This window comes from Elephas maximus, chromosome 9, assembly GCF_024166365.1.
Source record: "Elephas maximus indicus isolate mEleMax1 chromosome 9, mEleMax1 primary haplotype, whole genome shotgun sequence".
Taxonomy (NCBI): Eukaryota; Metazoa; Chordata; class Mammalia; order Proboscidea; family Elephantidae; genus Elephas; species Elephas maximus.
This window is the reverse complement of record NC_064827.1, coordinates 44,160,728-44,184,859: the sequence shown is the minus strand read 5'-3', so window position 1 is coordinate 44,184,859 and position 24,132 is coordinate 44,160,728. Positions and strand designations below refer to the sequence as shown.

Genomic DNA, 24,132 nt, shown 5'->3' with positions numbered 1-24,132 from the left:
CAGTCAGATTTGGAGTATTAAAATCTGGAAGATTAATTTCTAGTGGGAAATACTTAGGAATGGCAATGAGGAACTAAGTGAACTGAATTGCCCTTAGAACTTAGGAATAAGTGCCCTGGGTCAATGGTGAGTCATTTGAGACCACACAGGAGGTATCTTTTTGGTTGCTCCCAACAATCTTGGAAGAAAGTTGAAGGAAGCAATATGGGCATAGCAGAGAAAGTAGCAAACATAAAAATCAATCTTTTCTGGATGTGGAGTGGCAAAAGCCCTGAGGACTCTTGGTCTGCTAGAGTAGAATGCCGGGACAAGTATGCTAGTAAGATTGTCTGGAAGAGGAGATGTCCACCTTGATGGTGTCCAGGGCAAGGTCAAGAACTGCACACTGCTTGGGAGTGAGACTCCGTGTTTCCTCTCGCACCATGTGGTCCTGGAACAGCAGAGAATGCAGCAGTGTCAGGATAGCTTGGGGCTGTCATGAAAACCTTGCCCCCACAACTACATGTTCCTCTCCTTTCCTTCCTCTTCAGCCTCAAAGCTCAAATCTCCTCCCTCCAGGTTCCCTTCCCCCATAGTCTCAGAAGAACCATGTCTGTCAGGGGGACCCCACACCCACCTTGAGTTTGGAAAGCTGGCTTAGCTCCTTGGCCGCAGTGAAGATCAGCTGGGTACCCTAAGCAGACAGGGGATCAGACAAAAGCAGAACACTCCCAACTTGATCAGGAAGTGGGGAATGAGGGGAAGGGAGACAGTAAGAGGAAGTGGAAAGAAGTGTCCTTACCGTCTGGTCAGTGAGTGGGGGTAGAACAATCATCCTTTCCATTGTGTTCATTACCACTCGCCATAGCTCCTTCAGTACCCGCTTCAGAACCGTCTTCTCACACACAGTGGCAAAGAGTGTCAGGCTGCAAGCCCAGGCAACAGGTGAGGCCAGGGCCAGAGTTTGAGAGCCTCCCTCCCAGAGAGACTCCTCTGTCTGCCTCCTTCTGCCTTGCTTATCCTCACAGGATAGTCTTGAGAGCTATACTCACTTGCCATCCAGAAAGTCCATGAGAGGCCGGAGCACACTATCTGCATCCTGAGCCACTGAGGCCCTGGCGTTGGGGGATGCATTCCCTGGGCCCCGAACCTGGCCCAGGATGTCAGCCATTTGTCGAACACACTCATCAATCCGCACCTGGAAACTACACATGTGCCCACAGTGCAGCCCTCCCCTCCCGAAACACACACTGCCCTGGAGCTGCACCAGCTATTTGGTACCATTCTAGCATGCTTGTGGTGCAGCTCCAGCAAAGACAGGCAGAGGAGTAGAGGGAAGATCTAAACACCTGCAGCTGGATAGACAGGTGTGGAGGACGGACTTTGGGATTGGCCAGAGACCACTCCTGGCTCTGAGGGCCGGTAAGTCCATTGTGTTTTGAAGCCACTGACCTGTTTCCAAACACCATGCTGAGCTCATCCAGAACTGTATTCAGTTTCACCTGAAGCTCCTTCAGACTGTCTGCAGCTTCAGGGTCCAGCTGTATCCATAAAAGGTAGGCTTGGCTAAGCTGGTTGTCTTAGCCTCTTCTCCACTCTTATGTCCCCATTCTTCCTAGGGCCTTTATCCCAATGCCTACTCAAATCTCTCAACTCAAGTCAGCCCAGACCCCAGGCTAGTTTGAGAAAGGGTACAGTTCTGTGGCCAGGGGGCTCAAGAATAAAGGGAGGTGTAGAGGTACAGAGGCACCAAACCCTAAGACCTACCTCCTTGCCTCCCATGGCTTCAAACATTTTCTCCAGTTGTACTCTCAATTGCTGCATGTTGTTCATCAGGATGCAGGGCTTTGGAGACAGATGGAGCTGCTGAATCTTGGCTCCTTTCAGCACAAAACCCAGTAGCCTAGAGTCCCTCCCCTCCTCACACTAGCTGAAAGCCACAGGGAATTCACAGTACATATCACGTAGGCCTTTCTCTAAGCATTGTGATCTGGAGTCAAATCAAGCAATTCCTGAAAGAAGACTAGAAGCAAATATTTTGTTTTTTAAGCTGGGCAGTGGGTACACAGGTGTTCAAGGTACTAGCCTTCGTAATTTTTGAATGTTTTAAATTTTTTTCATTTAAGAAAAAAAGACTAAACAAAGCCTAGCTTATATAGGATAAAATACCAAGGGAAGGCTCAGAGGAACTCCTGGTCAAGTTTTTATCATTTTGTGGCATAGACCTCAAGGGACTACATTACAGCCAGCTAGATAGCTAGATAACCAGAGAAACAGACAGGCCAGGGAGCAAAGCACTGGTGGGAATCAGAAGTCACGAGCATCACCCCAACCCTGAGCTCTGAGGACAACCTCAAAAGCAAGAAGGATTCAAATGTCCTCCACTGCTTTCCTCTAAGGGCCTCAGGGTCTGACCCTCACCAGTTTTTCCTTGGTGCAATAAGCTGGGAAGTTCTTTGATAAGATGTCTGCATACTGCATCAGCACTTTCCCGATGGTCTAATAAGAGAGGAGAAAAGGAAAGGAGAGGGAGCCCTTAGGTATCCCCACAGGGGTCTTGCCTGAGGCCCCTCATCTCATCCCAGATCAATAACAAGGAGCTGAAGGGGGAATTGCACAGTAAGAGACAAAGCTCCCTCTCAACCCCAGAGCAGTATTGAGACAGACCCATCCATCTGTCCCAGACACACACAAAGGAGAAGGGAATAATGCTAGGCTTTACCTGAAGGCCACCTTGCAGAAAGGCTGAACTCAGGCCTGTGACTAGGCTGTGAATGTGGTGGTAGTGGTGGCAAAGGGGAGGGGGAGGGAGGGTCATGGTCACCTTAGCAAATCTCCTCATGTAGTGGGCAAGGATGTTAGGGTCTGGGCATTCCAACTTCCGGATGATCTCAAAGCTCTGGTTGAGCTGTGTGAAGACGTCCACCACAGAACAGGAAAAGAGTGCGTGCTCTGATGTCTGCTGGAACTAAACAAGGCCACACACAGGGTAACTGTCCTCAGCTGTTATCTTTTCCCCAAGCTTGTAGGGCTCAAAAGGGCTCTACCCAACAGGGGGGATCAATGGCCCTCAATAGCCCTCCTTAGGGACTCTGCAGGCCAGGGATAGCCATGCTGGCCAAAACCCAAGAACTTCTGCAGACAGCTAATTGCTGGAGACCTGATCTGACCCCTGCACATTCCAAGCTCCAAACTTACACCGTCTTTCCTATCTCGTTCCAGGGCCCCATGCAGGAATTCCACAGACACATCCTCATTCTCATCCAGCCACTGCAGCACAAACTGCTCAAACCACCTGCAGCCAGAGAAGAAGAATTGGAGGTTGGAGCTATTGGTTGGCTTATGCCTTGTGTCTGACATCTTTACCACACTGGGATCTTCTGGAAGGTAGGACATGGCTTGACCCTCTTCTCTTTTTATAGGAGTGCCAAGAACAGGCTTGCTGCACTGAACTAGGGATATTGGCCCCTGCCACCACCTAAGCCAAAGGAATTATCTTCCCTTCCCTTATCAGTGCCCATGTAAAAACTCACGCTGGGTACTCAGGCACCTGCCCCTGGAGAGCAGGCCGATCTCCAACGTATTCATTGTGGAGCCATTTCACCTTGAAGTGCAGGTTCATGTAGTCGGCACTCTTACACAGCCGGTCTTTCTCATGCTCTAGTGATGGGGAGGAAGGATGGGTCAGATCCTGGCAGTAGAGGCCATGGTTTCTGAGCTTTCCCAAGGCAGCTGATCTGGTTGGGTGGCTCTATCAGGGGTGACTCCCAACCTCCTCACAACCATCTCCCCACACCAGCACTGTACTCAGTAACTCTCTAAGATCCTGGCCCAAATCTTCATTTAGAGTAAGCCAGATAAGGCCTACAGTCTTCCTGCTCTAGCTTTTAGAAGTTCCAAGTGAGGTCACTGGCTCCTGGTGAAGAAGAGGAGAAAGGAATGTGGATGCTGATGCTGGTTAGAGGGGAGACTGCCTGAGACTGGATATGGATCATGGTTTTCCAGCCCTTTTCTGTCTTAGTGGCTAGGCCATTCCCTCAGACTGGGTTTAAATACAGAGATGAGTTGTACATGGAGTGAACAAGTCAATGACAACTTCAGAGACAGGGAAAACCAAAGTGGGCCCAAACTGACAAGAGTGGTTGAGCAGCCATGGTGTAACAGCATCTTGAGGTAAACTGAAGGGCTCTAAAGCAGAGCTGAGATACTGAAAAAGAGGAGCTTTCTGAGAAGTATGCAAATAAGAATAGTCTGTTTGGAAACCATGGAAACACAGCCAGATGAAAGGGCCCTCATGCTGCAGAAAATGGGACACTTATTATGGACTTGAAAGATCATCCAGCTGAATCTCCAGAGCCTTCTGGAAAATCTAGGGCAAAGATTACCCACAGCCTGCTCAGGGAGTCTGCAGCACTGGCCACACCCACAACTATTCTTCATCCATCACCTTTAATTGAAGCATTAGTTTGAATAATAAAGGCCAGTTGTGTGCTGACATATACCAAGCCAAAACCAAACCCAGTGCCCTCCTGTCAATTCCGACTCATAGCGACCCTATAGGACAGAGTAGAACTGCCCCATAGAGTTTCCAAGGAGCGCCCGGCGGGTTTGAACTGCCGACCTCTTGGTTTGTAGCCGTAGCACTTAACCACTACACCACCAGGGTTTCCATATAAGTTAAAAGCAAGCAAATGAGAGAGAGCACTGAACAACAGAAAAGGGAAGGCCAGTGTCCTTGGGGGCCCTATTGCTCAGTTTTGAGTTGCTATGGCTGATGCTCCTCCAAGTCAAGGTAAAACAACCAGTCTGGGGCAGGTGGCCCTTGTGAATTAGTGCAGCAGACACTGAAGAAGGAAATGGAAGCCCAGGTTCAACCTCAAAGGGCTCCCGGTTCCAGGAATTTTATCTCCTGGCACTGCAGGCAGCACCATCTCAACCTGAAGCTGCATTTGCAGTCTTTTTTTCTTGTTTTTTTTTTTTTATGAAGCAGTCAGCAAGAGAAGAGAAAAAGGGATAAAACTAGAGGCAAAGGAACAACAACCAAAAGTTCTTACCACCCAGAAAGAGGACTTTTCGTATATGAATGACAGTGGTTGCTTGTGACAGAACAGATACCAATGAGCAACAAAAAGAGTGAAAAAATCAGGGACATCAGAGAGATCCTCTCAAGGATTACCCCGTTTCATCCACCCCACACCTTAAAGTCCATGAACCAGCCAAGAACCTAGAACCATAAAAAGGTACCACTAGGAGGGTCCTCCTCCTTCCTGTGTGGAAGTGTGGTCAGGGCTGCCCCATCACTCCAGAGCTCTCTAACTGCATTCTTCTAGGGACCCTGAAGGTACAGCATATATAATTCTCACTTTCACTGCTGAACCCATTGTCTGTATTCTGGCCTCAAACCCCAGATCCTACATTAACTTCTGTGACACAAAAACCAACAGGATAAGTGCTGAAACGCTGGTCACACCTTAAACTGTTCTAACAAGTCCCAGGGAACCACGTTTCAGTAAAGTTGCTCAAGGTTGATTCTGGAGGTGATGGTGATGGTGGGGGTTAATCTGGCAGAAGTCGAAATCATTTATCTGTAACCTTCTTCTGCCCCCTGACTTCCATTGTTTTCCCTCCATTTATCTTTCATCCTTGAAGAGTTCTTTCAATCTTGTGATTTCAACTATTCCCTTTGCTGGTATCTCCCCCAAATCAGGTCCTGGTAATACCTACACGAGATTTTGATGGAGCATCTCACTTTGCCTGGGTTTGAGCTCTCATCCCATCTCTTACCATCTTAACATCTCCAGCTGAAGGTGAACAGAGTTTACCAATTAATCTTACCCTCTTGTTCAATGCTGAGCATCATCCTCAAGTCTTCCTTCTTCCTCTTTACTCACTTCCCGTTAAATCACCAATCCCTACTGATTTTACCTCTAAAATATTCTGGAATCTGTGAATTTCTTTCTAGCAGCACTGTTGCTTACCTAGTTCTCATCACTGCCATCTCCAACGTGGCTTACAACAGCCTCTAAACTGGTCATTCCCCCTCCGATCTATTCTCTAGACTGTAGCCAGAGTGAGTGGCCTTTCTATATTATAAATCTGATAATGTCCCTCCCTTGCTTAAAATACTTCAGTGACTCCCATCTGCCTCAGGATAGGGTCCAAAAGCCTAATCAAAGCTCACAACCTCCTTTATGATCTGGCTCTGTCCTACCTCTCCAGCCCCATCTCTCATTTATCTCTTCCCTTGCACTCTAAAGGGCTAGCCACACAGAACTACAGCTTTCAGTTCCCCAAGCATAACAGCTCTCTCTCTAGACCCCAGACCTTTGAACATGCTGAACCCTCTGCCTGAAATGTTCTGTCTCCCTTTCCTGTCACTATCACTCTCTCTTGCCACTGGATAAGTCCTATCATCCTTCAGGTTTCAGTTTGTACATCACCTCTTCCAGGAAGCCTTCCCTGGCCTTCTGAATGTAGGTTACATCCTCATTTCTTTTGTAGCACTTGTAACTTTGTATTGTAATTGCCAATTTATAGGTCTATTTTCCATACTGGTCTGTAAGTTCCCCAAGAGCTGGGACTATGCCTTATTCATCTCATTGGGGCTCTAGCAATTAGCACAGTACCTAGCATAATTGGAACCACATGCCCCGTCGGGCTCACTGAGTGCTGCCTGAGGGAGACAGATAGCTGACCTCCTCAATGGGCTGATCCAGTGTGATCACTGCTCTGGGACTGAATTATATATACACTGTGTGTGTGTAGCCTGTGGTTGTCTCAAACCTTACACAGATCTTCAAGGTCCCTTTCAATCTCAAGACTCATTGATTCTAAACCTCAAGAGTTTAAGAGTCTGAGGGTTACCTAGTTATCCCTGCCACTCTACCCAAAAAACAGATCCAGACTACTTTGTCCCTGCCTCAGACTGTTCCCCCTCCTTCTAGATCCACTTTCACAGACTGATGAGATACACTGATAAAAATAAACAGGAAATGTGGCTAAATATATGAGCCAGATGGGTACCATTGGGAAGATCTGATACAGAGGAAGTGTGAACCAATAAATGAATAAAAGGATAAGGTGAATGAATGAGATGAATAGTAATTTGTCTGTGGCCTTGCTCTATAGGAGGGGTAAGGGAAGTATTTTTCTGGCTCTACCATACCGATCCAGAGCAGCTTTCAAGGAAACCCAGGCCAAGCAGCCCCCAATACAAGAAAATAACTTTATTTATGTATTTAAGGTTCCTTGATTCTTTAGAACTGTAAAGATAAGTTATGCAAGACCATTCTCCTGGGAGTGGGCCATTTAAGAGCACCCAATATGGGGAGTGGATCATCTGGGCTGGGAAAGTCTTGAGCAGACACTCAGTCCAAAGCTGGAAAGAGGGACCTATATCCACATAGCCATTTTCAATATTATTTGATTGAAGCTTTTCCCAGCCAAGGCCTCATGAGGTCTACCTCCCACCATGCCTAGAATTCCTCTGGTTTCTCAATGTACTATTCACCCAGAACTTGTAGTTGTCTGAGAGAAGAAAGGGACAGGGAATAAGGTTCTTGGGCTAGGGACCTGGCAGCCCACTGAATTGGACAGACCCTTACCCTCCAGTGCATATTTCATGTCTTGGGCAAACAGGTGCCACATCACTTCTGCACTGACTTTTCCCACATTCAATTCCTGAGGAAACCTGGATGACAGAAGAAGCCACAGTCAGAGAAGAAGGCAAGATCCATTTGATTCAATTGATTCCAAGGCTAAAGTGCCTAGTTCTTAGAGATCAGACTAAAGAGAGAAGCCTAGAGAATAGGGGTAGGCTCAATCTAGAGAAAAGGGACCAGGGGCTAGTGGTAGGACAAGAGGGAGGGCAGAGGATCCCCTCAGACAAAGTAGGTCCAGGGGAGAGGATGACCAAAAAGCAGGAAATTGAGACCCAGGGGGGAAGGGTTGAAGCTGGAAGGAAGACCCAGGCTAAATAGGCTGGAGGAGAAAGGGCAAAGGGATGGGCTATAAGAAGGCCTACTTTATTCACAGTGGACAGACACATACACACATGGTCTCTGGGTCCCCTGGGGTTCCTATGGCAGCCATAGTCCCAGAGGCCTCTCACTCCAGGGAGGCTGGCTCAGGCTGGGCAGGACCTGCCATTACGCTTCACACCTGTCTCCAGAAACAGTTACCCAGACAGATATAAGGGACAGAGGGACAGATGGACGGACAGGAGGAAGATGTAGCACTGCAAACACATAGAGATAGGAAAGAAAGAGGCTGTTAAACACATGGACAGACCAACCACCAACCAGGCAGGACCAAGTGGGATGATACTTACTGGTTGAGAACAGGTGTGTAGGAATTCTTATCTTCCTCTATGATTGACACAATAAGTGTGATGAGTTTGGGCCAGAAATCCAGGTTCCGAATGCTGGGCCCTTGTTCCTCTGGAGGCAGCTCCTGCTTCTTATTCCAGAGGAGACAGTGATAGTTTAGAGTCAGAGTTGAATGTGGAGAGTGTCTTCAATGTTCCTTTCTCTTCTCTTCCCTACCCCCTCCTAAGAAGAAGGGTCCTTTCTCTCCTAGAACATATCTTCCACAAGACTTCCTCTGTTCTGTCAAAAGGGGGACTGTTGGGAGGTCTCTTGGACACAATGAGTCCATCCCTGAGAACTTCTCTCCCCAGCTCCAGGGCACTGCTCTGATACTTCAGTCAGGAGACATAAAGATCTGTCCTATTCCTTGTTTTCTCAGTTACTATGGGTATAGTAACTCCCTGGCTGAAGTGAACAGCCCCTCCAGGCTCACCAAGTAGGTCTAATTCCATGTGACCCCCATTGGCAGCCTTCCTCTTCTAATGGTATCCCTCCTTTGACAGCCCCCTCCCTGTCCATGCCATACATAGACATCTCAACTCTGAGACATTCTTTCCAAGTCTTGCAGGAGCCACTGCACACAGCTAGCATGCAGGCCAGCCTAACCATCAGCAGGGTGGGACTTCCTTTGATCCCTGAATGTAATTAGGGGGAAGATCTGCATTTAGGAAGCCATTTGTCTAGTTGGATAAGAAAAGGCCTTGGTGGAGAAAAAAAATCAGGGGAATACAATTGTGGATCTGAGGAATGGAGCAGCAACTCCACTTGTCCCTGGCCACAGGGAGGCTGGAACAGACAAAATCTCCCACTGGCACAAAACAAAAGGAGAAAGGCAAGGGTAAAGCAACCCAGAAGGATAAGGAAAGTACTTTTATGTGAGATGTCATATTTCATCAAAAGGTCCCACAGTCCCTAATGAGACTGCATTACCAGGAAGTTACTAGAAACCAGGACAGAGTCTACAGCCTGTTGACTTTACCTCTTTATATCACTTAAATGCATGTCTTCCTTTTACTTTTTCTGCCACTATCCTTGCTTAGGCTCTTATCATTAAAAACCCCTAACTGGACTTTGATTGTCAATCCAATCCACCTTCCATGCAGCTATCAGTGACCTTTCTACAAGAAAAATCTCACGGTGCTACATCTCTGCTTAAAGCCCTTCAGTAGCCTTCAATAAAGTATAAACTCCTTAGCTTCACACAAAGATCCCTCAGAATATGGCCCATCTCTCAACCTCTTACTCTTTTCACCACCATCATCACACTACCACCACCATTTATTGCTTATTATGTGCCAGGCACTTGAGTAACAACTTTACATACATGATTTCATTTAATCTTCATAAGAATTCCATTAAGGTAGAAGTTATTATTGCCTTCATTTTACAGATACGGAGATTGAAGGACAGAGAGGTCACATAACTTGCCGAAGGTCATGAAGCTAGTGGATTTGATGCCAGATGGTTGAACTCCAAAGTCCGATGCTGTAAATGATCTAATTATATTGCTTACATGTCCTTAAATGAACATACCCATTCATAATTCTATGCCTCCAAACATTCTATTTTCTGTACATGGTATTTCTCTTGGCTCTCTTTCCCCCAAACCCCAACACCTGCTCCTTTCTTAGCTAATTTCTACTCATTCTCACAATTCAGGTTGAGCTTTACTTCTTCTGAGAAGTTTTCCTTGACACTCCTGGTCTGGTTAGATACCCTTCCCCTGGGTTCCCAGAGCATACTCTGTGAACCTCTGGTATAGACTTACAGACAACTACAATAAAATGTAGTAACAATAATAAGAAACAATGAATGTAATACCTTGCTCCCTACTTGCACCAAACTATGAGCTCCCTAAAGGCAGAGACATGTCTAAGTTAACTTAATACCCCTACTGCTCAGTTTGTTAAATGAACAGATGGAGGAATAAACCAATGACCGAAGTCAATAGATGAAAAATCTAAAGTATACCAAGAGTTTACTTCAATCTAAATAATAAATAACGAGAAATGAGAGTGAGAGAAAGTAAAAATCAGTTAGCAAAGTACAAAGTTAGCAAAGTACAAAGACTACAAAAAGCCCCTGAATGGTTTAAAGTCCTCTTTCAAAGTCAGGTTCATCTCATATTAGGGAATAGAGCCCAAATATTCAGACAGCCCCTTGCATGGTTGAAATATCTAAGCTAAGAATAGTGTTCTCCCCCAACCAGAGAGAATCCGCAGATAGATAACAAAAAGAGTGTAGCAAGCAAAACAAAGACCCTGGGAAAACCTCCCATGGACTTCAGAACCAATGGGAGGTTTTATAAACCTTAAAGAGAGGATGTCTCAAAGATATGGCTGTATAAAAAGTATATTTGGGAATGAGAGGAGGCAGCATTAATAAGATTTTATTCTTCACTAAGGTGTTCTGTGTCCTAGTGGCTTAAGATTAGCTCAGCTGCTAAGCAAAAGGTCGGCAGTTCAAATCTACCAGTTGCTCCTTGGAAACCCTATAGGGCAGTTCTACCATGTCCTATAGGGTTGCTATGAGTCAGAATTGACTCGATGGCAACAGGTTTTAGTTTTAAGGTGCTCCTGGAGCCCTAGTGGTGCAAACAGTTAAGTGCTTGGCTGCTAACTGAAAGGCTGGCGGTTCAAACCCACCCAGTAGCTCTGCGGGAGAAAGACCTGGTGACCAGCTTCCATAAAGATTACAGCCAAGAAAATCCTGTGGGGCAGTTCAACTCTGTCACATGGGGTCACTATGAGTCAAAATCGACTCGACAACACCTAACAACAACAAGGTACTCCTAGGAAGCATTACAAATTGGATGTTCTCATTAAAGGGTAAATGTCCAAGAAATTTAACCTGTCCTTTTATCATCTGCTGTACAAATCCTACTGCCTTTCAAAGCCTATCTCAAATACCCATTGTTTTATGTAGGTTTTCCTGATATCTGATCAGGAGTGACTTCTTCTGTGGAATCCCTTCAATTTCTCAAGGCTCTTCTAACAGACTGCTCTGATTGGAGTTAAGTATTTGCTTAGATATCTCCCCATAAGATTCTAAACTTGCTGAAGGAGCACACTATGCTTTTCTTGGCTCTGTATTCCTACAGTTCAGGGAAAGTGACCTGTCCCAGAACAAACATCCAATACATATTCATTGGACTGAAGGGAATATACTCTGCAAATGTGTGGTCATCAAGACATTCCTAAGATGGGAACTGTAATCGAGCTGATAGGCCTAGAGGGAGCCCTGGCTTTGAAATGAGAGAGAAGGACACTGTTGGAAGGATCTAGAGAAATGTACAAAGTCACCAGGTACTGAGTTAGGATGCCAACCTAGAATAGGTAAAGTAGTTAAGCCTCACAGAAGGACAGGGTCAGCAATGCACGGTTGTCAGAGGGAAAAGTTAGATTACCAAGGGCTAGCTGCTCAGAGAGGCAGTTACAGGTTTCAGAAAGCAGACTGGAACTCCAGGATGCTACATAGAGGCCCACAGTGAGCCAGAAACACATTAATCTTGGGGGTAGGAGGGACTTATGGATGGAGTGAAAATTCACCTACTCAATCCCTGAATTGTGCTAGAATTTAGGTTCACTTTTTTCAGCCCTAAAGTAAAACTTACTGTTAACACTTCTGTTCAACTCAGAATGTCAGAGCCTGTCCAACAGCCCCTCTCCATCCACAAATGTATCACATGGTCTAAATGGTCCACAGTCCACAACTCTATCGCCCTCAGTAATTTCAAAGACTTTGCCCTGAGCTCCCTTCCACCAAGACCAGAGCAAGGAAAGCCGAGAATCCAAAGAGCCACTGACAGATGGCCCCACTTGATTGCAAGCATCTTACCAGCTGGTACTGGTGGCTGTACAAGTCATGGCAGTTGTTGAAGATATATTCATATGTGGAGTTCAGACAGGCCTTCACACAATCCTTTACCACCTGGCTGGCTCTTGGAGGGCTCTGCAGTTCTTGCACCTGCCAGTTAGTAGAGAAATATGGGCCCAGAGTCCTGCTCATCTGGGTGGGATCTCCTTCTAGCATTCCTCTAAACCACTCCAGATTCCTTCATCTCTCTATGGCTCCCTGCACCTTGCCCTGGGCTGGAAGTTGCTAGGACAGCTGATGCGAGAACTGTCCAGCACATCCTTATTGATCCATGGTCTATGTGCCTTCTCAGAAGTAACTCAGGAAACAGGTCTATAGAAATGTGGGCTTAGAGTAGAAGAAACCTGTGGCCTCAAACTATGTCCAATGATACTTATTCTGCTCAATGATTCCCAGCCCAGCAATACCCAGCCCAGTCATTCCTTACCTTCATTCTGAAGAAAGTAATGCTGGTCAGCAAATCCACTGTGGATTTCAAGTCTTGAAGCCGGTCAGGGCTCCCAGCAGGGAAATTATTCTATTGCGAATCAAGCAAATGTAAGAAAGGAACAGACGAATATGAAAGCCTTCCCTGCCAAAAGCAATGAAATCAAAAGCTTCCCTGACGGCCACCCACTGGGATTCTCCCTAGTTGAGCAGGGTAGAAAAAGCTATAATGCTACAGGTCTCCCTCTCTTTCCTACTGACAGAGATGGACCCTTGCCAAAAGCAGTTAATATTCCCCAGCCCAGAAAGCAACACATCCTTCCCCCAACCCTACTTCCCATGCATTTGCACAAATGAACACACAGACAGATACACACACACACTTGCACACACACGCACTTTTCTTGGGTGGAGATTCTTACACCCAGTGAGCTCTTCAAAAATACATTCTAACTGTATATCCTGGAATATAAGCATAGCCACACTACAGACCAGACGAGATCTAGGACCAGTACTTTCAGTACAGAAGATCCCAGTTCTTTCCCTGTTCTGTAGCCAGCAGATAGATCAGCTCTGAACAGAACTGCTTTTGGAGTGAGTTCCAAGGCCTTAAGACCTTCCTGCCATGCCTCACTTCATTCTCTTTGGCATGAACTTTAGGAGAAAGCTGCCACGGAGAGCTGGAGGCAGATGGCTGAGCAACTCTCCACTTTAAGGGATAATGTTTTAAACTTTCAACTGGCTACTTATATGCCAAATATAAGATATACAGTCAAACTCTCCATTGTTCGTGCAAATGGAGAGCCCTAGAAATGCAGATAATCAAAACCTCGCTTCTTTTTTATTTTGAGGTTGTTTTTATACTTACTTTTTAATGTGGGTATACTGCCTGTTCTGGAAATTCACAACACTTTAAAGCAAGGGATTAAGCCATTCTAAGAAGATCTAACCTAGGAGGGACTGAGAAACTGCCCATCTTCCTAGTCTGTTCCCTCCCAGGAACCCATCCTCCTAATAAATATATTTCCTCCCTCCATACTAGGATTGGACATGACCTCTGATACTTGTCCAAGCCAGGCTACTCTGTCTCCCCCTAGACAGATTTTCACACCTCTGGAAAACGAGGAGAGTAGGGGAAGAAAGCAAGAAGGAAATGTAATTAAGTACCTCATTTTTAAAAGGGCATTTCTGGAAGAGATTATCCTCAGGAGACTCCTTAATGAAAATGTCATCAGAGAGTCTGGTAGAATGATAAGTGAGGCTGGAAAAACTAACTGCCTATAAAAGCAGCCCTACTTGCTGCTATTCGCATACCGTGTGGTCCTTGGGATTTACAGTGCCACAGTTGTCACTGGTATTGGCCACTCATCTGTGTGTATGACACAGATCAGTTTTCTATCTTAATGGCCAAGACTGGCTTATAGTCTTGCTGGACTGAAACTGATACTGTTTGTTATCCCACTCTCACAGCCATCTCTTCACTTACCCTGTATGTGGACAGGTCAATTCTCAGTGAGTTATGTAGCTGGTCCAGCAGTTTTACAAATCTCTCCTTCTGAGGGTGGAAAACAAATAATGGAGAAGAGAGAAATAACCTACCTCTGAGCTCCCTAGACATTAGCAGAAACAGAATCACCTTTGGGTGAATAGAAAGGATGGGAGCAGCATTGAGTTGGGGATCCATTCTATCCTTCCCTGCCCATGGTTAGAAGAACAAACAATGTGGGGGAGAAATGGGATAGGTGGTCTCTGTTCCATCTCTTAGCAGCTCTTTCTAAAACTGGGAAATCTCATACTGCCAAGGGGAAAGCCAAGTCCCTGGGAGGGAAAATAGCTATTTCTATATAAGAGTCAACAGGAGATGACCTGTGCATCTCCTCCCCTTTGGGACTAACTCATATTAATTGAATAAAGGAAACCCCAAACATATTCTCCAACTTGTTCCTGAATCCATGGTGTCCTGTCTTGGAGTAGCTCGTAACAGTTATAGCCTAGCAGTAATGAAAAAAAAAAAAAAAAAACTAGTTGGGAGGGAGAAATATTGATCCATTTGGAAGATGGTTTATACTTTTTAAACACTAAACAACATTATTTTAATAGTTGACTTTTATGAAAAATATATATATAAATGCGGAACCATGTGCCTGTAGGCTGTTAGCGTAGACTCCCAGAACTCATATATTGATTATATTATATATCATTAGGTATTAAGTAAATACGTAATGGAGTGAGACAGAATGGAACACATATCTGACTGGCCTAATCAATGACATAAACTCATCAATAGAAAGACTCTATTAACAACCAAAAATGGTTAGTACAGAAAAACAGGGCTCAGAGACTCAATGGATTTGGGATATCAGCAATTTCATCCCTAAGGAGGTAGTCTTTGTTGTGAGTCAGAGATATTCACCCATTTCATGTCAAACTTAAGTCACGTGACATTCTGATTAATGATTCAACTTCCCAGATACCTTAAAACCAGCAAAGGGCATGCCCTGAATAGGGGAAACAGTCCAGACACTGGAAAAGGGATAGCCTCAGGTACTTACTGACATTGTAGGACCTGCCAAGAAAAAACAAACTTTATTGATAACAAATGGGTCACATCTCACTCACCCCAAAGTTGGAGGCTGCGAAGCGATCAGACGCAGAGACATTGGTAGATGCAGTTGTGTGGGCATAATAGGCATTGATGTTGGCCAGTAAGGTGCTCATCACTGCTGGCACACCAGGACACATGTACTTGGAGGACAGACATGCAAAGTGCCTGAAAAACATAGCACCTTCAGCCTCAAAGACTCTTATGGCTTGCTGCAAAGACTGAGGAATCAAAAGATCTCTCAGATGTATGTGAAGCTTCCAGTCACCTAGATATACAATGCTCTTCATAATTTATTCATTCAAATATACATTCAATGAATGCCTACTATGTTCTGTGCTAAGTGTTAAGAACCCAAAGACTTGATAGTCTCACAGAGAAAGCAAGTGTTGGTAAAAAACCCATTGCCTTCAAGTTGACTTCGACTCACAGGGACCCTATAGGACAGAGTAGAACTGCCCTCATAGGGTTTCCAAGGCTATAATATTTAAGGAAGCAGATTGCAGTATCTTTCTTCCACAGAGAACCGCCGACCTTTCAGTTAGCAGCTGAGTGCTTAACCACTGCACCACCAGGGCCTCCAAGTGTTGGTATGTAAGTCAATAATCTGTAAATCAATAATCTGAGGCATGTCTAAATCTGAACTGTTGTTGTTAGGTGCTGTCGAGTCGGTTTCGACTCATAGCGACCCTATACACAACAGAACAAAACACTGCCCGGTCCTGCACCATTCTTACAATCGTTGTTATGCTTGAGCTCATTGTTGCAGCCACTGTGTCAGTCCACCTCATTGAGGGTCTTCCTCTTTTCCGCTGACCCTGTACTCTGCCAAGCATGATGTCCTTCTCCAGGGGCTGATCCCACCTGACAACATGTCCAAAGTCTTGCCATCCTTGCCTCTAAGGAGCATTCTGGCCACACTTCTTCCAAGACAGATTTGTTCGTTCTTTTGGCAGTCCATGGTATATTCAATATTCTTCGCCAACACCACAATTCAAAGGCCTTGATTCTTCTTCAGTCTTCCTTATTCATTGTCCAGCTTTCACATGCATATGATGGGATTGAAAATACCATGGCTTGGGTCAGGCTCACCTTAGTCTTCAGGGTGACATCTTTGCTCTTCAACACTTTGAAGAGGTCTTTTGCAGCAGATTTACTCAATGCAATGCGTCTTTTGATTTCTTGACTGCTGCTTCCAGGGCTGTTGATTGTGGATCCAAGTAAAATGAAATCCTTGACAACTTCAATCTTTTCTCCGCTTATCCTGATGTTGCTCGTTGGTCCAGTTATGAGGATTTTTGTTTTCTTTATGTTGAGGTGTAATCCATACTGAAGGCTGTGGTCTTTATCTTCATTAGTAAGTGCTTCAAGTCCTCCTCACTTTCAGCAAGCAAGGTTGTGTCATCTGCGTAACGCAGGTTGTTAATCAGTCTTCCTCCAATCCTGATGCCCTGTTCTTCTTCATATAGTCCAGCTTCTTGGATTATTTGTTCAGCATACAGATTGAATAGGTATGGTGAAAGAATACAACTCTGACGCACACCTTTCCTGACTTTAAACCCATCAGTATCCCCTTGTTCTGTCGGAACAACTGCCTCTTGATCTATGTAAAGGTTCCTCATGAGCACAATTAAGTGTTCTGGAATTCCCATTCTTTGCAGTGTTACCCATAGTTTATTATGATCCATACAGTCAAATGCCTCTGTATAGTCGATAAAACACAGGTAAACATCCTTCTGGTATTCTCTGTTTTCAGCCAGGATCCATCTGACATCAGCAGTGATATCCCTGGTTCCACGTCCTCTTCTGAATCCGGTCTGAATTTCTGGCAGTTCCCTGTCGATATAGTGCTGCAACCGTTTTTGAATGATCTTCAGCAAAATTTTGCTTGCGTGTGATATTAGTGATATTGTTCTATAATTTCCACATTTGGTTGGATCACCTTTCTTGGGAATAGGCATAAATATGGATCTCTTCCAGTCAGTTGGCCAGGAAGCTGTCTTCCATATTTCTTGGCATAGACAAGTGAGCACCTCCAGCGCTGCATCTGTTTGTTGAAACATCTCAATTGATATTCCATCAATTCCTGGAGCCTTGTTTTTTGCCAGTGCCTTCAGAGTAGCTTGGACTTCTTCCTTCAGTACCATCGGTTCCTGATCATATGCCACCTTTTGAAACGGTTGAATATCGACTAATTCTTTTTGGTATAATGGCTCTGTGTATTCTTTCCATCTTCTTTTGAGGCTTCCTGTGTCGTTTAATATTTTCCCCATAGAATCCTTCACTATGGCAACTTGAGGCTTGAATTTTTTCTTCAGTTCTTTCAGCTTGAGAAACGCTGAGCGTGTTTTTCCCTTTTGGTTTTCCATCTCCAGCTCTTTGCACATGTCACTGTAATACTTTACGTTGTCTTCTTGAGAGGCCCTTTGAAATCTTCTGTTCGGCTCTTTTACTTCATCAATTCTTCCTTTTGCTTTAGCTGCTCGATGCTCAAGAGCAAATTTCAGCGTCTCCTCTGACATCCATCTTGGTCTTTTCTTTCTTTCCTGTCTTTTCAATGACCTCTTGCTTTCTTCATGGATGATGTCCTTGGTGTCATTCCACAACTCGTCTGGTCTTTGGTCACTAGTGTTCAATGCATCAAATCTATTCTTGAGATGGTCTCTAAATTCAGGTGGGATATACTCAAGGTCATATTTTGGCTCTCGTGGACTTGCTCTGATTTTCTTCAGTTTCAGCTTGAACTTGCATATGCGCAATTGATGGTCTGTTCCACAGTCGGCCCCTGGCCTTGTTCTGAATGATGATACTGAGCTTTCCCATCGTCTCTTTCCACAGATGTAGTCAATTTTATTTCTGTGTGTTCCATCTGGCAAGGTCCATGTGTATAGTTGCCGTTTATGTTGGTGAAAGAAGGTATTTGCAATGAAGAAGCTGTGGGTCTTGCAAAATTCTATCATTCAATCTCCGGCATTGTTTCTATCACCAAGGCCATATTTTCCAACTACTGATCCTTCTTCTTTGTTTCCAACTTTTGCATTCCAATCGCCAGTAATTATCAATGTATCTTGATTGCATGTTCAATCAATTTCAGACTGCGGCAGCTCATAAAAATCTTCTATTTCTTCATCTTTGGCCCTAGTGGTTGGTGTGTAAATTTGAATAATAGTCATATTAACTGGTCTTCCTTGTAGGTGTATGGATATTATCCTATCACTGACAGCGTTGTAGTTCAGGATAGATCTTGAAACGTTCTTTTTGACGATGAATGCAACACCATTCCTCTTCGAGTTGTCATTCCCAGCATAGTAGACTATATGATTGTCCAATTCAAAATGGCCAATACCAGTCCATTTCAGCTCACTAATGCCCAGGATATCGATGTTTATGCATTCCATTTCATTTTTGACGATTTCCAATTTTCCTAGATTCAAACTTTGTACATTCCAGGTTCCAATTATTAATGGATGTTTGCAGCTGTTTCTTCTCATTTTGAGTTGTGCCACATCAGCAAATGAAGGTCCCGAAAGCTTTACTCCATCCACGTCATTAAGGTCGACTCTACTTTGAGGAGGCAGCTCTTCCCCAGTCATCTTTTGAGTGCCTTACAACCTGGGGGGCTCATCTTCCAGCACTACATCACACAATGTTCCACTGCTATTCATACAGTTTTCACTGGCTAATGCTTTTCAGAAGTAAACTGCCGGGTCCTTCTTCCTAGTCTGTCTTAGTCTGGAAGCTCAGCTGAAACCTGTTCTCCATGGGTGACCCTGCTGGTATCTGAATACCGGTGGCATAGCTTCCAGCATCACAGCAACACACAAGCCCCCACAGTATGACAAACTGACAGACATGTGGGGGAAATCTGAATAGCTAGAGGTTAAAAGTTTCCCAAAGAAGAAATGGGCTGAGCCCAGTCTTAAAGGAGTAGCAGGAATTAATCAAACGGAGAAGTGTGCAGTCAAAGGGAAACTGCAGTACAAATACAAATCTATTCATAACTGAGAAATCCCAGTTATGGCAAAGTGTTTGGTGGATGAATAGCAAGAAATGAGAGAAGAGAAGTAGGGAGAAAATAGATAATAAAAAGGGTTTATACTAAAAGCTATAGTAAATTTTTAAACAAGGCATAGTGTGATTATGTCTGTCTTTAAAAAATGTCACTTGGATGAAAAGCTAGAAAAGTTGGAAAGAGATGAGACTAAGATAGAAAGACCAGTTCAGGAGTTACTGCAATCATGCAGGCAAGAAGCCAGAGAAATGGTTAAAAGCGCAGATTCTAGAGCCAGTCTCTGGGTTTGAATCTTAGCTCCACCTTTCACTCACAGACAAAAATGGTAATAATAATGACATCCACCCTCACAGGGTTGACATGAGGATTAAATAAGTTAATATTCATTCCCTGGCACATAAGAAATGCTCTATAGGAGTTGCTGTTGTTGAGCCCTGGTGGCACAGTTGTTAAGTGCTATGGCTGCTACCGAAAAGGTTGGCAGTTTGAATCCAGCAGCTGCTCCTTGGCAACCCTGTGGGGCAGTTCTACTTTGTCCTATTGGGTTGGTATGGGTTAGAATTGACTCAAGGCAATGGTTTTTTTTTTTTTTTTTTGGTTTTGTAGCAACAGTAAGAGATAAAAACATTTTTAGTAGATAGATTCAAGAGGCTTTAGAAACTGATTGTATATTTGGGGGGGTGGGGTTGAAGGGGATTAAAGGGAAGGCAGTAAATGAGGAGGAAAGGTTTAGGTTGATTCCTAAATTTCTGTTTGGACAACTTTGTAGAAAATGGTTCCATTTACTAAAATAAGGAATTTAGGAAGATAAGCAGATATGGTGGAGGTGACGTTGACTGGATTTTAGCCATGCTGAGTTTGTGAGACGGAAATGGGTCTGAAGCACAGGAAGTCTGATGTGGAACAAAAGATCTGGGAGTCCTTAGCCCCAGAGTGGTGGTTGAAGACACAGCTTTGGATAAGATCACCCACAGAGAGTGAATAGAGTAAGAATGGCAGACAGCCATTCTCCACCCTTATCCCCTACCATGTTTCTTCTCTCCATCAACACTGAACTTCTTGCAATTCTTTGGATATACTATGTTCTGCTGAATCTTAGCACTTCTCCACATGCCCTACAAGAAATACCTTTCCTCGTTTTCTATTTCAAGACTCAGTTTAAGTGTCACCTCTTTAAGGAGTCCCTCCCTGACATGCTTCCCCTAAAATTGAGGTGCCCTTTCCTAGTCTTCTCCTAATAACCCATGAGTACTTCTATCATAGCACTTGTCACATTATATTCTAATTGTTTGTTTACCAGTCTTTCTCTTCTGCTAGGTCCCCTCTTACTCATCTTTGTGTTCTCAGCACCTAGCACAGTGAGTGACACATAGTAGAAACTCAATGTAAGTTTGTAGAATAAATGAAGCACAGCTAGGGCAATAGCTAGCCTCTGCTTACCTAGGGTTGCTTCCTGTGCACAGCTCTAGTGGCAGCCTCACCAACAGATAAGCCACACCTCTTATCATAGTAGGCAGGAGTTCCTGTTACAGGAGTCTTGAACTCCATACACAGCACCCTTCCCTACAGTTTAGTGACCTCTGTGACTCCCAGGACAGTCTTGGTCAGCTTCTCTGTCACAGACATACATACCCCGTCTGCTCAGGCCTGTGATATTCTGGCAGGTTCATCCTTGTACACTCTCCCATGTCATTTTCCTTCCTATCCTTGAATTCTCTCCATTCTCCTTGAGTTAATTGCAGACACACTCCCTTTATACGTATACCCTCTTTGCCTTGGTGCATGGACCACCTTGCCCAGCTCAGGGGAGAAAACAAACCAATGAATTGTGGCATACAACACCACCAAGAACCCATCCATCCTGTCAGTGTGCCTTCATTAGCCACCCCAAGGATTGGCAGCCACTTCCCAGAGCCCCAGGGAAGACTCACGTCATGGCCTGATATATAGACTCAATGCCATAGCGCATGGCAAATTCATCCACGATTTCTTGGGCTGTCTCGTCAAAGTATACCTTCCACGCATCATCTCCTCGAGCATCAGGAATCCGGACTCCTCCACTGCCCTGAATGTCTGTGAGGTAATGAAAAAGATTCTGCAGGAGACAGAGTAGAAAAAAAGGAAAGGGTTAAGCAGAACAAGAGAGGCTGGCCTCGAGGGCAGCAGAATGAAAAGCATGACCAGAAAAGAGCCCAAACTAGGTTGCCCCGAGAAGCCTTGAGCTTACTCAGTCCATAGCATCTACCAGAGAAGAACTGTTCTAGTCAGAGCCACTGGGAGCTCTGCCTGCCTGGTATGCCTTGATGGGGACTAGGTGCACTCAGGGAAGGAAGGAATGTGTACCGTATGTGAGGTACCATGCTTTTCACACCTCAGTTCATGTAAGCCTCACCACAACTTAGTGAAGTAGGAATTATAATGCCCATCTTACACATGAAAAAACTAAAATTCAGTTTTGTTTGTGAAACTTCCTCAAAGTCACCCTATTAGAGCGTGAGTAGTAGAGATGGATCCAAGTTAGTCTTTTGACTCCAAAGCCCATGCCCTGTTTTATCGGGAGTTTTTAATTCTAGAGAATTTATGGATGGACTTCAAAGTGTCTATGAACCACCTGAAATTTGGGCAGCTTTCTGGGGAGAGGGTCTGTGGCTTTCAGTACATTCTAAAAACAGTCTGTGTCATAAAAGGTGAAGATCCATGATATGGCTGCCATAAAGAAAATCAACTGAGGGGCCAGAAAGATGACAACCAGGATGGACTTGCCTACATTGTTTCCCTTGGGGATCTGACATAGGTGTTTCAATCTGGTTTAATACATAAGTTTGAGGATATTTCCTAGATGTAGACAGTCATGGGTTGCTTAACGTCCATGATAACCCATTACCATCGAGTCAATCCTGACTAATAGTGACCCCATAGGACAGAGTAGAACTGCCCCAGAGGGTTTCCAAGGAACATCCACCATACATTCTGTGATTTGGATGTTGTGCAAACACCTGGGTCCGCAGTGTGTAGGGCTCCCGGGTGCATGAGCCTTGGAGGCTGCTGTGCGGCACACAGCCTGGGCAGCTCTGGCTCCAGACACTTCAGGTGAATGCTCAGTGGTCCCACCTGGTGATTGCCCCCACAGTCCCTTGAAGGTCATGGCTGGGTGGCTCCAGGAGAGGCCCAAGCATCAAGGAAGTGGTCTTGGCAACCCAGCGGCCCCACCCTGGCCAGAAGTGTGATACCTGCTGACCTTGGGCACTCAGGAGCAGCATTGGGCGCCTACTCTTCCCAGCGGCAGGGGTGCCTATTCCCCATGGGTGGGGGGCTGTGGGGTGGCCATGCTGCTGAGTAGGGTTGTGGGCATCCCCTGGAGGGTGGGAGCAGAGCCATGGATGTATATGCAGTCGGATGCTGTCTGAACGAACATTATGGGGTGCATGATTGTATTAAAGACAAAACAAACTGGTGGTCAAGTGTAGGAGAATATAAATAGGGTTCCACAGAAATTCTGTCCTTCAAGTCATTGCCCAGTCCCTCCTGTAGCTCCAGGAGGCTGTTCTCACATTCCTGAGACACTAAGGCTGGGGCTGTTACTCGGGCTATCCAGGGTAATACATTTAGCCACGGATAAAATTAAAAAATAGGCCCTAGATCGTCAACCACCTAGTAATCCTACTTATCTTCAAAGGCCCCTTCCCAGCACTGCTTCCTGGTATCCCATCTACCAAGGGCTGGGCTCACCTCATGGAGACACGTATACTGCACATGATATGGGGCTACTTTCTCCTCCCCCTTGATCTCCACATTGATTTGTAGTCGTATAGCCCCTGAGACAGCTGACTTGTCTGTCCTCTTCTCTGGGAAGGAAAGAAGACTGAAGATTGATACCAACACAACTACAGACAGCTTAGACAGCCCCCATCCTGGCTTTGCCCAAGGGAAAGGAGACACTGATTTAAGGGTACACCCAGCAGGGTGAACTCACTCCAGAGACCACATATTCCACAAATATCCATGGACTGGCTAGGTGGGAGAATAGGAGTGGCCAAGGGGCTAAAAGTATTGGGGATGAGTAGGAAAAGTAAAGGGTCTTCTGAAACCTAAAGAATGTCAGCCAGAGTGAGTTCCATCCTTCCATACTCCTCTGTCCCCCATCCCTACCCGTGGTCTATTCTCTGCAGGTAAGGCAGGCTCTGTATAGAGATATGCTTTGGTGATTGAGTGGTGTTTTCGAAGATGGGAGTTTTCCCAGATCCCCTCTTCATATTCTCCCTTCTCAGCAACTTTCTCTAGTTCTCTTTCCTCACCCAAGTTGTACCAGACGTCCATCTCGCCACTCAGTGTCCGAACCTCAATGATAGTTTGGCCAAGGAAATCATCTGACTCTCGCTTTAGCCGCTGCTTTACTCTTGACTTGATATCATCATCCTCATCCCACACACGTACCTTAATGCGGTCAGAGGAGTTGTGGCACTCACTGTGAGAGAATTAGGCAGGCTCTGTTAGCGACAGATCCAGCAGCCCCCACTCTTATTACTCCCATTCCCTCCCAAAACTCCATCAACTGCACTTGATGCTCTGGAAGAGGAAAAGAAGGAGTCAAAAAAGTAGAAGTAAAGTTCCAAACGAGTCAGGACATCCCAGCAAATGGCTCTTCATTCCTAGGCCTGGTGGCTCTACCTACCACCATCTAGCCCTTATTGCCCTAGGACAAAGGGCACAGGGGTAAAGTAGCAGCATCAATTTTAACTTCCTGTGGAGTTAGCTGTATTAGCAACAACACCGACATGAAAACAGCTAGACAGATGCTACAGAGCCCTAGGAAACAACTGCCAGCTCTCTCTTCAGAGTCCAAGACATGAAATAATAAAGGTGCTAGATGT

General features: G+C 45.1%; 1 protein-coding gene across 8 annotated transcripts in view; it reads right to left on the bottom strand.

Moving 5' to 3' along the window:
* The window catches only part of UNC13B (unc-13 homolog B), a 196,452-nt gene that overhangs the window by 5,440 nt on the left and 166,880 nt on the right, over window positions 1–24,132 (bottom strand). For 5 of the 8 annotated variants that reach the window (XM_049896494.1, XM_049896495.1, XM_049896499.1 and 2 more), the window contains 19 exons: window positions 23,557–23,726; window positions 22,991–23,106; window positions 21,193–21,356; window positions 15,267–15,417; window positions 14,134–14,202; window positions 12,649–12,738; window positions 12,183–12,311; window positions 8,309–8,436; window positions 7,584–7,669; window positions 3,513–3,639; window positions 3,178–3,274; window positions 2,804–2,947; window positions 2,401–2,478; window positions 1,747–1,824; window positions 1,432–1,520; window positions 1,032–1,184; window positions 782–905; window positions 617–673; window positions 350–430 (listed from right to left, as the gene is read on the bottom strand). In XM_049896494.1, the coding sequence (XP_049752451.1) occupies window positions 350–430; window positions 617–673; window positions 782–905; window positions 1,032–1,184; window positions 1,432–1,520; window positions 1,747–1,824; window positions 2,401–2,478; window positions 2,804–2,947; window positions 3,178–3,274; window positions 3,513–3,639; window positions 7,584–7,669; window positions 8,309–8,436; window positions 12,183–12,311; window positions 12,649–12,738; window positions 14,134–14,202; window positions 15,267–15,417; window positions 21,193–21,356; window positions 22,991–23,106; window positions 23,557–23,726 (2,131 nt within the window). The remainder of the gene's footprint in view (window positions 1–349; window positions 431–616; window positions 674–781; window positions 906–1,031; window positions 1,185–1,431; window positions 1,521–1,746; window positions 1,825–2,400; window positions 2,479–2,803; window positions 2,948–3,177; window positions 3,275–3,512; window positions 3,640–7,583; window positions 7,670–8,308; window positions 8,437–12,182; window positions 12,312–12,648; window positions 12,739–14,133; window positions 14,203–15,266; window positions 15,418–21,192; window positions 21,357–22,990; window positions 23,107–23,556; window positions 23,727–24,132) is intronic. The other 3 variants (XM_049896496.1, XM_049896498.1, XM_049896493.1) reach the window with 1 other exon arrangement.